The 12,043-nt window shown below is 37.3% G+C and overlaps 1 protein-coding gene across 3 annotated transcripts in view; it reads left to right on the top strand.

The window, feature by feature from the left end:
* The window catches only part of TMEM181 (transmembrane protein 181), a 32,057-nt gene extending 20,014 nt beyond the window's left edge, over positions 1-12,043 (top strand). For all 3 annotated transcript variants that reach the window (XM_070951632.1, XM_070951623.1, XM_070951642.1), the window contains exons 7-17: positions 249-329; positions 1,537-1,636; positions 3,491-3,621; positions 5,957-6,048; positions 6,341-6,398; positions 7,357-7,459; positions 7,560-7,611; positions 8,986-9,068; positions 9,585-9,674; positions 10,254-10,320; positions 11,348-12,043. In XM_070951632.1, coding sequence (XP_070807733.1) covers positions 249-329; positions 1,537-1,636; positions 3,491-3,621; positions 5,957-6,048; positions 6,341-6,398; positions 7,357-7,459; positions 7,560-7,611; positions 8,986-9,068; positions 9,585-9,674; positions 10,254-10,320; positions 11,348-11,426 — 936 coding nt within the window. In that variant the 3' untranslated portion in view covers positions 11,427-12,043. The remainder of the gene's footprint in view (positions 1-248; positions 330-1,536; positions 1,637-3,490; positions 3,622-5,956; positions 6,049-6,340; positions 6,399-7,356; positions 7,460-7,559; positions 7,612-8,985; positions 9,069-9,584; positions 9,675-10,253; positions 10,321-11,347) is intronic.

Below are 12,043 nucleotides of genomic sequence, written 5' to 3'. Positions count from 1 at the left end.
ATTCTATAAATGTGGCCAAATCTTGTTATTAGGTATACTTTGATCACATCAATAAACTATTCACCAACACTTTTGTTATTTCATCTACTATTAATTGTTGTATTCTGATCAATTGCCATAATAAACGTACACATCTATGTGTATTTGAAGGTCCCTCAGTGGGAAAAGAACATTGAATGTGCAAAGTATCATTGGTATTATTTTTATTCACAAAACTTTTGGTTGACATTCTGACATCTTTTTTTCAGTGGAAAACTTATAACCCAGCCTTCTCCCAAGTGGAAATCTGGTTCCGATTTGTCTTTGTAGTTCTTACTTTCATAGTCACAGTGAGTATCAGCTTTCTGTTTAGTTTTAATAATATATTTTGGTATGTTTGCCTGTCTTAGACAAATCAGTATCTGTTTAATTACACCTGCTGTTGGTTTAATTCTCTAATTTTGCTTTGCTATTCATTCTCCTTGAACCAGAAGATTAGAATTAGAATTGCTTGATGCTGGAAGGTTTTTGTTAAACAATCTTGTGGAAAAATATTTATTTATCAAGTGAGGGAGACAAGAAAAATGATCAGAGTTGAAGATGAGACAATATGCAATAGATGCAATAAGTGAAGAAAAGAAAGTAATAGAAGAAATCTGTAACATCATGTGTGTGTCTTCTTCGTACATGATACAGCACATACACCTAAGCTGAGTTTCAACTTAGTGGCTGTTTTATGGTTATGTATGTGACTTTCAAACATCGCTGAATATTACAAATATCCCTCCTTATTGGCCAGGTTGGCTGAATCTCTCGATTATTGGTCTCTCCCATTATCTTTAAGCAAGATGTGGCCTGAGTTAAGATAGGATTTTATGGTTGGTCATGCTCTATAATCAGGGATTCAGTTTTGGGTGTATAAATCACTCATACTGCACATACTCTCAAATCACACATGTTAGAATAGAATAGAATAGAATAACAGAGTTGGAAGGGACCTTGGAGGTCTTCTAGTCCAACCCCCGGCTCAGGCAGGAAACCTTATACCATTTCAGACAAATGGTTGTCCAAATGTTTCTTTAAAACTTCCAGTGTTGGAGAATTCACAACTTCAGGAGGCAAGTTGTTCCACTGATTAATTATTCTAACTGTTAGGAAATTTCTTTTTAGTTCTAGGTTGCTTCTCTCCTTGATTAGCTTCCATCCATTGCTTCTTGTCCTGCCCTCAGGTGCTTTGGAGAATAGTTTGACTCCCTCTTCTTTCTGGCAACCTCTGAGATATTGAAAGATTGCTATCATGTCACCCATAGTCCTTCTTTTCATTAAACTAGACATACTCAATTCCTGCAATCATTCTTTATTTGTTTTAGCCTCCAGTCCCCTAATCATCTTTGTTGCTCTTCTCTGCACTCTAGAATCTCAACATCTTTTTTACATCGTGGTGACGAAAACGGGATGCAGTATTCCAAGCTTGGAAGCTTCCATATTTCCACCCCTTCTCTTATGCTGAACAGATACCGCATAATTGTTACATGTTTCTTTTTCCTTCCTTTGCAGTGTCTCTTTGCTCACTCCCTGCGCAAGTTCTCCATGCGAGATTGGGGGATAGAGCAGAAATGGATGTCAATCCTCCTCCCCCTGCTATTACTTTATAATGGTATTTATTCAAATTATATCCTGATATGATGGGATTTGGGGGTTATCCTACTTTCACATGTGAGAGATTGATGAAAATTAAAATTCCAACTAAAAGCACTTGGAAACATTAGGCTTGGCTGATTAGCATAATCTGATGGCGTTTTCAGATTTGATTGAAAAAAAATGTTTCGTTTGGTTGTTCCCTCTATTTAATACTAATTAAGAGTGTTTGAAGTAGCTAAAAAGCTTTAATATATGGAATCAAGTTAACCTCGACTATCACTCAGTAGAAAAAAAGCTGATTAGTGAAATAGGCCAGCAGCTTACTCTAATGAAAAAAAAGTGTTGAAAGATGGAGGGCTTGGCAAAATCCATTTCTTCTAAAATATAATGTTCAGAGAACCTGTGCTCATGTTGGTGATGCCCCCCCCCTCACTTTCTGGGGTGCCTTCCCATTATAGTTTTGAAAAAGTTTTGAAAACATGGCTTCTTAGAAAAACAATTAAGAAAAGTTGGCTCATCAGAGTTGCAGTTGTTATCCGTGTGGCTGCCTTGTTATTTTTCATTTTCAGTATTGTTCTGCACTGCACAATATTTTTCTGCAAATGAGCAGAAGTAACACATAACATACCAATTTGAGTGGAGATTGATATCTTGCTTAAGGAAGAGTTCTAGAATTCAAGGTAGCCAGGAAGTTTCCTGTCCTTCTGCAATCACAAGCATGGCCTCTGGTGCATGATCATTTCTGAAAAAGGAATCAATAGCAATGATCCATCAGACAGTAGCCTTACACAGACTGTAACACTGGAAACAGAGATGACAATCTAACTACATTCCTTTGTTAGACTTTTATTTGTGTCTCTGCCTTTGAGTTACAGTTGACTCCTGATGATTGTGTGGACTAGGCCCTGCAGTTTTCTTGGCAAGGTTTTTTGAAAATGGTTTGCCATTGCCTCCTTTCTAGGCCTGAGAAAAAGTAACTGGCCCAAGGTCACTCAGCTGTCTTTGTACCTAAGGCAGGACCAGAACTCACCCAATTTCCAGCCTGATGTATTAACCTGTCTTAATTCAAAATTGGTCCTCCTTGATAGACTTATTTTCCATTATTTGTTTCCTTGCTTGGTGCCCACTAGAGCAATTAATGTGTCTAGAAGGATATGTATGTAATATGTAATGTGGGGGGGGGAGGGGAGGGTTCAGTTGTTATGCAGTGCCTTTGTCCAGTTTTTGAAAATTCCTGCTCAATTCCAATTCCTGGCCATCTTCAGTTGAATTCTGCCATAATAAACTGGGATGGGAGAGAAAGTCAATTTCTTTACAAATCCAGCCCAAAGTTTAGCAAATGTTTTCTCAGTAAATTGCCTTTTAGAATACATTTTAAATCTGTAATAAAGTATGTTAGAAATACCATATAGAAAATACCTGGCACATGCTTTACGTTGTTTTCTTAAACTATTGGGATTGCACAGGGTTCAGATCAGTGGTGGGTTGCCCCCGGTTCATACCGGTTCTATAGAACCGGTAGTAAAACTGGCTGGAGGCTCCACCCACTCTACCCTGACATCAGAAGCGATCTGTGCACGTGCAGAAGGCGCGTGCACGAGCAAAGTGATCGTGCGTGTATGATCCCGTTGCAAACCGGTAGTAAAGTAGAACCCACCCCTGGTTCAGATATGCTGATCTACATTTTCCAGCACACCTGTATTATATGGTGTATTACCTGCACAGCCAATATACCAGTATTGGCAAGGCTGGCTTGAGTTAATGTAGCTTAACAACATCTAGGTTTTGTCTGCCGTAGAAAAGACAGAATATGCTTGTGAGTGGTAGCAGTGATGTGTTCTGACTCTCTTCCTCTCCCATTCTGTTACAGACCCGTTTTTCCCTCTCTCATTCCTAATCAACAGCTGGTTTCCTGGAATGCTAGATGACCTCTTTCAGTCTTTGTTCTTGTGTGCATTGCTGCTGTTCTGGCTTTGCGTCTACCACGGGATCAGAGTACAGGTGAGGACAGAATAAAGTTCTGGACACTGCATTTCAAAATGATGCAGTGGCTAGAGAAATGAAAGTAATTGGATCTTTTTACAATTAATACAAAAAAGAAGGATGGGATTAGGGAAGTGGAATGGATAAAGTGGACAGGATAGTTCTTCTTCCTGTAAAATGGTAGGAAACTCAGGAAAGAGATAAAGGAATTACTGAATTACATGTTGTGAAATTGAGCAATAAAATTTGCTGCTGTAGATTGTGGTAATAAGCAATCAACTTGGTTGCCTTTAAAAGAGATCATACTTATTCTTGAACAACATAAGTGAAGATTGCTGGAAAAGTTGGGTCTTTCATCTAACACATTTGTTATGATAGGAGTAAATAATATTTCATTGTAGTTTATGCTCCATGATAATGCCCGTTTTGTTAACACATAAAAAGTATAATTTTTATCTCTTCTACAAATTCTACAAAATTATCTAGGCTAAAAGATGGCAGTTGGTCTAGAAATATATACTGAGCTTCATGGCTGAACAAGGGTCCTTCTAATCCCAAATCCCATCCTGTCATTAAATCTTTTCAGTGAAACTTGCTTGCTTCACTTAGCAACTGAACAGGTGTTGAATGCTGGTATTTTGCCAATGGAATGAACATTACTTCTGAACAGAATTCTATCCCTAGCATCATGTGTATTGCCTTTGGAGTACTGGGGCAGCCTTCAGAATAAGTGTAACGAAAAATTATGGCCATGATGGTGAACCTATGGCATGTGTGCCACAGGTGGCACACGGTCCCCTCTCTGTGGGGCATGTGTGCATGCCTCCCGCCGACCAGCTGGTCTTCGGGTTTCTGCTGCGCATGGGCGGGGGTGGGGCTCACACGGGGTGCACAGGTATGTGCAGGGGCACACGGGCGCATTTACAGGAGGGGCACAAGCAGGGGTAGGGCACGTGTGGGGATGGGGCACACGGCTGCGTGCATGCGTGGGGGTCATGCACACATGTGTGGGTGGTGCATTTTGGGGGTCTGGGCGCATGTACATGCATTCACACGTGCGCATGCTTTGGGCACTTGGTCCGGAAAAGGTTAGCCATCACTGAATTATGGGATAGGCAATGGAAGAAGAAGAGGAGGAAGATGAAAGCTGCTTTTGTTCAAGAAGAAATCCACTTACATAATTTTGGATTTCACTCTATGTGGCCAGCAGCCCAAAGAATTTCCATTATTCATAGGGGAACAAATGATGTGCCTTCCTTTAGTGAAGGAAGGGCTTGAAAATCTTGGCTGAGTAAATCTGTTGTTTTGGTTCTGCCGTTCTGGTCAAGTTAATTCTGCAGTTGATTATTTGGTGGCTCTTTCTTCAAAGCTCACACTGAAAACTGTGTCATAAATGATAACATTTTGATTGAACAAAGTTTCTATAAGAATATGAAGTGCCATAATCAAGGAGCTGACTTGTTACACTGATCACCACTTTGGAGGTCCTTTTGAAGGAAATAACATGTTTTATAATCCTGAATTTTTTAAAAAACCACATTAAAATGAAATAAGCGTTGGAATGGTTCATTGCTTCACTTCTCCAAAAAAGTATGCAACAGTTCACAGAATCTCTCTCCTCTTCAAAGAAACATCTGCAGCCATAAGTGAGATCTGTAAGATTTTGGAAACATTGGTAGTTGTATTTCTGCAAAGAAACTGACACATATTTGACAGCTGTTGCTTAAAGAATAATTAAACTTCAGACTGACGTCGTCTTCTGCTATTAATAGAGAATTTTATTTTTGAGATATATATCCTCCTTGCATTTAACATCAACATACCATGTTTCCCTGAAATTAAGATCCTGTCTTATATTTTTTTGAACCCTGTGTTGTAAATCAGAGGTCCAGGCTTTTGCTCTGATCAAAGATGTCTCTCTCGCTCTCACAGAGAGCTTTATTTTTTATACAGTTTTACACAGGCAGTTAAAAGGTAGGACAGCAACAGTCCTCCTCCCTGTTCACCTTCTCTGAAGAAGGTCAGATAACACAGACCAGAGCAAGAATGAGATCATACAGGAAGAAGATACAAGGACACCAGAAACGGAAGCAGTTTGCTGCATTCTGCCCGATGTCATGTATTTCAATTCCCTACATCCTGAAATAAGCATTTGACCTTATTGCCGTGCGCTCAAAAGCCTGATTGGGCTTATTATCAGGGGGATGTCTTATTTTGCGGGAAACAGGGCAGAAGCAATAGGAATCTTGCTCCCTTTTAAATAAAAAAATATTTTTACAGAGTTTTAACTGTTATTTGTAAAGCAAATCTAATATGGTTGTCACCCTTTCTTTCTCTTTTCCATTTTTTTTAGGGAGAAAGGAAATGCATGACCTTTTATTTTCCCAAATTCCTTATTGTTGGTCTCCTGTGGCTGGCTTCTGTTACACTAGGCATATGGCAGACGTAAGTAATTTACTTCTTTGTGTTTGTTAGACACTAATTATCACATCATTAATTCAAAACAATTTACAAAATTCAGAATAGAAACAATAATATTGGAATGGATACTAATATTTTAATAAAATGAAAAAGGGAGCTAAAATGTTAATTTTAAAAAGGCCAGAAAGAGATCTTAGGAAATATTTTAAAAGTTCTGGAAAAATAAAAAGCCAACTATATCAAACTCATTCCTTTAATTTAGATTGTTACAGATAAATGTTTAGATTCATGATCATAGCATGTTTTGTTTTTTTAGGGTCAATGAACTACATGATCCAACATACCAATATGAGATTGACACAAGCAACTTTCAGGTATGTTAGCATAAAGCAGTTTTGGATTTGCCTAGGAAATGATGAATGAACTCTCAGGTTTTGAAAATAGAGCTGTTTTTACCTGTCTATTTAACTGTGTAAAAAAAAATTGCTTAATCCACAGCTAAAATTACTTGTATATATTAGGGAGAATTGTACCAGGGCTTAAACTTTGCTTGTTTTCAAAGCTACTACTGCAAAAAAGATTTTTTTAAAATTGGTTTACTTCTCTGGCAGTGCAATCTGCTTTGAAGATAGCAAAATTGAGCCATCTAAGCATTTCATTTATTTGGATCCTAAATTTAAGATTTGTTCTTAAGATTTTTCCTTTTTATTTATCCCAGTAAGTTTTCTCTTTTTCTCTTTGTCAGTTAGTTTTTTTTTAAAAAAATAATCTATAAGTAACACCTATGAATTTTTAAGAATTGTGCACATACTCCAGAGAACTGCTCAACTTTATAAAAAAAGCTGCTATTTTTTGCTTCTTTTCTTCATTTTAAGGCTTTTCCATATCAAAGCCAACATGCTGTGCTTTCCACCCAAAGATCCTAATTTGATACCTTCCAGATAGGTTGGACTACCAATTCCACGAGTGCTAGCTAACATGGCCTTGGTATTGGGTTTAAAAACAAACAAACAGTATTACATTCTCTTCTACTAAGACTTGTAAAGATGATGGTCTCTATGTACAATTTGGAGGTTCTTGATGTAGTGTCATTCCCAATAACTGAAAACAAAATTTAAACTGGTCAAGACTTCACTGAAGTCCTTGGGGTGGGATTATTTAATCTTGCAAACTTTGGCGATTTCCTGAATTTTCAGTCATGTAAAAATAAGGATAGTGGTCAATGCCTGATACAGTTGTTAGCTCCTGGTATAGTGCATGGATGTGGGAGAAAGAAAGTGAAATGCTATCAAAATAATGTTCAAATGGTTTTTAAATGTGTTTTTGTAACAGGGGATGAAAATCTTCTTCCTTGTGGTGGCAACAGTATATATTTTGTACCTTTTATTTCTAATAATCCGGGCGTGCTCAGAGCTTCGAAATATGCCCTACGTTGGTAAGTTCTATTCTTTCCCTGTGATTTCCGATGATGTGTTGTTCTTCTAGAAAGATACTTGTGTTATTTTTCAAATAACTCTTTGCTCTTCTTTTCTCAGATCTCAGGTTGAAATTCTTGACTGCGCTGACATTGGTAGTACTTATTATTAGGTGAGATATTATTCACTTGAAGATATTATTCAGTTATATCTAAAATGCTCCTTTTGAGGGATGGACTATGTTTGAAACACAAAGTACTTCCTGTTTTGGAAGATATATGTCTGTAAAATGACCCAACCCCTCCTTACACCCCCCTTCCTGCTCTGGAATGGCTGGGTCAACTTAGTGTGGAAGAAAAACGCAATTTCTGACATTTACTATACCAGTACTTTTTGTGCATTCCTAATATTCTATTATAATATTATAATATTCTATTATAAGGGACGCGGTGGCTCAGTGGCTAAGACACTGAGCTTGTCAATCAAAAGGTCGGCAGTTCAGCGGTTCGAATACCTAGTGCCGCGTAATGCGTGAACTCCCATCACTTGTCCCAGCTTCTGCCAACCTAGCAGTTCGAAAGCACGTAAAAAATGCAAGTAAAAATAGGAACCACTTTGGTGGGAAGGTAACAGCGTTTCTTGCACCTTTTTCATTTAGTCATGCCAGCCACATGACCACAGAGATGTCTTCGGGCAGCGCTGGCTCTTCAGTTTTGAAACGGAGATGACCACCGCCCCCTAGAGTCGGGAACGACTAGTACATATGTGCAAGGGGAACCTTTACCTTTTTAGTATTCTATGTGAAATATGAAAGATACTGTGCGAGATATTAAATGCACTGGATCATTGGATCAACCTCCTTTCTAAGCAGATACAGTGGTACCTTGGTACTCAACTGCTTTGAAACTCATTGAATTTGGTACTTAATGCATTTTGAAGCAAACATTTTGTCCTGGTATTTGTCATTTGCTTGGTACTCAACACACAAGCTATCGGCTGCCTTGTGACTCACTACATTATTCCTTATGGGAAAAATTTGGTACTCATCATTTTTGGTACTCATCGCGTCTCCTGGAATCAATTAACAATGAGTACCAAAGTACCATTGCATTAGATAGAGCGCTTTGGTAATATTTTCTTTTTAAGTGGTGGTGCTGATGGTAAAATGAGGAAACTCAATGAACAGAATTAAAACAATCGACATTCTTGCTGTGTAAACTTTACACCACTGCTGTCAACCATTAACATATTTTAGGAGGTGTTTTGTAAGAAATGCCACAAGATTAAACACAACCTTTTTCCTCTCCATAGTTCCCCTCAACTATGTGTATGTCTTATATAACTTATTCCCACTTTACTTGGGCGCTTGTATTAATCTTGGAGACATATGTTTATAATTGGCCCATTTGCAGCTTTCTGTGATTTATTTGGGAAATAGTTTCCTAATGTTAATTTTAAATACTGATTTTTATTTAATTGCACTTGGAATTAAAAAGGATTTTAAAATGTAGAATGAACTTTGATTTCTTTTCCTTTCTCCTTGCAGCATCGCTATATTTTATTTGCGTTTTGGAGCACAAGTTCTTCAGGACAATTTTGTGGCTGAGCTTTCAACCCATTATCATAATTATATCCTTTCACTGTGACATCCTGCTCAAAGTTTCAATCAAATGGTATGGCAGTCATAATTCAAAAGACTAAGGCATCCCAAACAAATGTAGATTTAAATGCTGGTAGAATGTTGGCAAACTTCTGTAAAGCAGCGGGCCCCCAATCTTTTGGGTACCAGGGATAGGTTCTGTGGAGAGACGTTTTCCCGCAGATTGGAGGGGGCGTGATTTCGTGTGCTGCCTGCATCCCATGGATGGGGCTTCACTTGTTTGTGCGGACCAGTTTCTGGCATGCTGTGGACCTGTGCCAATCCACAGACCAAGGATTGGGGACTCCTGCTGTAAAGGCTCATAGGAAACGGATGTGTGCAAATGTTTTAATGAGGCTGGCTTTTTATTTGGTGTTTTAATGTATAAATCACTGTTGGGTGAGGTTTAAAAAGTGGGGCTCATTCAGCTTTTTGAATGGTTCTCTTTAGATCTTGATGACATGTTGAATTGTTTCATATGTAATGATATCCTTGACAGTTATCACCTGCAGAATTCTTATCCTTCTATGGACTATTAAATTTCTATCTATACACATTAGCCTTTGTGTATTCACCATCAAAAAATGCCCTGTATGGTAAGTTAATTTCTGTTGTTTCTTTTGGCAAAATTCTGTTTTAGTTTTGTTTGACTGATCTATGAATAAGCTATGAAGTTTAGTACCAAATGGTGTACTGCTTAGTAAAATAATATTCTTTGTAGGCATTCAGATGATATATCAAGTATTTTTTATTATAAAGTTCCGAACTAAATTTGTTAGATAATCTGAGCGTGGCAGTTTCCAGGCATTTTGAAATGGGGAATGTGAGGGAAGAATGAGCCTTTAAAATTCTTGGGTATTCCATTATTCTTGGGTAACAGAGCAAAATCTGAAACTACCCCTAAAATCTCAGTCCCAACCACATGTGTAGTGCGTCCCTCCCCTCTCTACAGCAATCAACAAAGGCAAAGTGCCCTTAACACCTAATGGTTGCCCAATTCTGATCTATAACAATAAATAAAACACTGAAGCAAAGAGAGGAGGATTTAATGTTCATTAAAGTGGCACCGAAGAGTGACAAGAAAAGACCTGAATTAAAAGTCTTTTAATTACATGACTGATTTTTGGGGAAGAGAGATGTATTTATTGACCATATTCTTCAAAAACATCTTTCAGAATCTCAGTTGAAAGACAACCCTGCCTTTTCCATGTTGAACGATTCAGATGACGATGTTATCTATGGGTAAGTAAAACTTCCAATGATGTCACCAATCCTTTTGTTTCTGTAGTGTTCTATAAAACATATCTTCATATATTTTTTTTGCCAGACCTCTCCATTTTCTACTTTAAAAAGAACTTGTCCCAGAAGTAGTTTTTGTAATAAAAATAAATGATAAGGAAGTACTTCTGGAATGAATATGTGGCAAAGGTAGTCATTAAAGCATAAATTGTGAAACTATTGTTGTGAGTGTAAGTTTTTCTCCCAAAAGAGAATAAAACTTTTATAAAAAGATGGCAAATCTAAGAAGTTCACCAGGCAGCTACTAAGTCAGTTGAATTATTAGAAAGATCTGTGTAAGGGAGAATAGCGATTTTCTTGTTTAGATCTGTAAATGTAGCTTGTAAATATTGTAAAATAAAAAATAGTGAACATAGTCTGTTAGATTGGCTTGAAAGAAAGTTATTAGCATTTCCCAAAGTGTAGACCTTTTCGGAATGTTATGACTGATCCTAGTCAGTCTTTTCCCAATCTTAACCTTGATTCTTTTTGGATGATGATGATTGGCCTGATTTTTTTTTCTTGTCCTGAGTTTGATGTCTGTGAAATTAGTTTTACAAGCTATTCATTTTCAGGCAAGTGCAGCATAAGTAGCTATGGAACGTATCAGCCTTGTTTGAATTGTCTGGGGCTCATTTTTTTCAGGATTTTTATTACTCTCCGGGAATCTCTGTGTTTTAATGAATTTTGACTGCTGCAAAATTTGAAATAAATGTTGCTTTAAACAAATACAATTAAAATTAAATTACACTGATTATACCCTGCTTCTAAAACAATAAATTTTAAAAGCACCCCCCCCAAAAAAGGGGTGTGTGTGTTTCCAAACAGGCTGAAAACAAATAAAGGAATATACAGTAGTTTGCGTACTTATCTGGAAAGAGTTCAGATTGAAAATAATAAAGCTAGTATATTCCAGAATTTAAATTGTATGGAATTATAATATTTCTGCTGCTTATGTGTAAAGTATCATTTCTTAAATATGTTTGGACAGGAGTGACTACGAAGAAATGCCACTTCAGAACGGTCAGGCTATCAGAGCCAAGTTCAAAGAAGAATCGGACAGTGATTAAATTTGCACAGAAGCAGCCAAGAATATGGAACAAGAGTAATGTTATCTTTCCTATAGTCAAGTGAACCTTGCTTTTGGTGGAAGTATGTCCTTTATTCCAGTCATTTTCTGTTTACAAAACTAAAATGGATGGGAATGAGAAATGAATGTTTAGTAACATTTAAAGAAACTTGTGATTTACCCATCCCCCCTCGTAAAACTCAGTAGCAACAGGATGCATTCACGGAAAAGAAAGCTTTGGAATTAGATTATTAAATCAATACAGTTTGGAGGTCTTATTATGGATTAACAACTGAATAGTGGATTTCCTAATTGCTTCATTACTAATATAAGAGAATATTTGCAGCTCAGGGTTGAACTGTGGAGTCTTTGGTGCTCTCTGAGTTTGGTTGTTTCTTTGTAAACATTTCATTACCCAATTAGGTAACATGTTTAGTGCTAAAAGGGAGTAGGATTTGTTCTGTTTATATATGGTGGCTTGCCCTGTCAGTGTTGGTGGGAGTGTTTTTTTCTTCCTTGATTAGGCTGTGGTTTACTGTTCCTTGATTAGGTTGTGGTTTACTGTTTTGATTACTATGCTTCATTACTATTTATGACTGCGCTTCATTACTATTTAAA

Source organism: Pituophis catenifer, unplaced genomic scaffold (genome assembly GCF_029215685.1).
Source record: "Pituophis catenifer annectens isolate HBS135680 unplaced genomic scaffold, rPitCat1.0.hap2 SCAF_1, whole genome shotgun sequence".
In the NCBI taxonomy this organism is placed as follows: Eukaryota; Metazoa; Chordata; class Lepidosauria; order Squamata; family Colubridae; genus Pituophis; species Pituophis catenifer.
The sequence above is the reverse complement of the archived record's forward strand: the minus strand, read 5'-3'. Positions and strand labels throughout refer to the sequence as shown.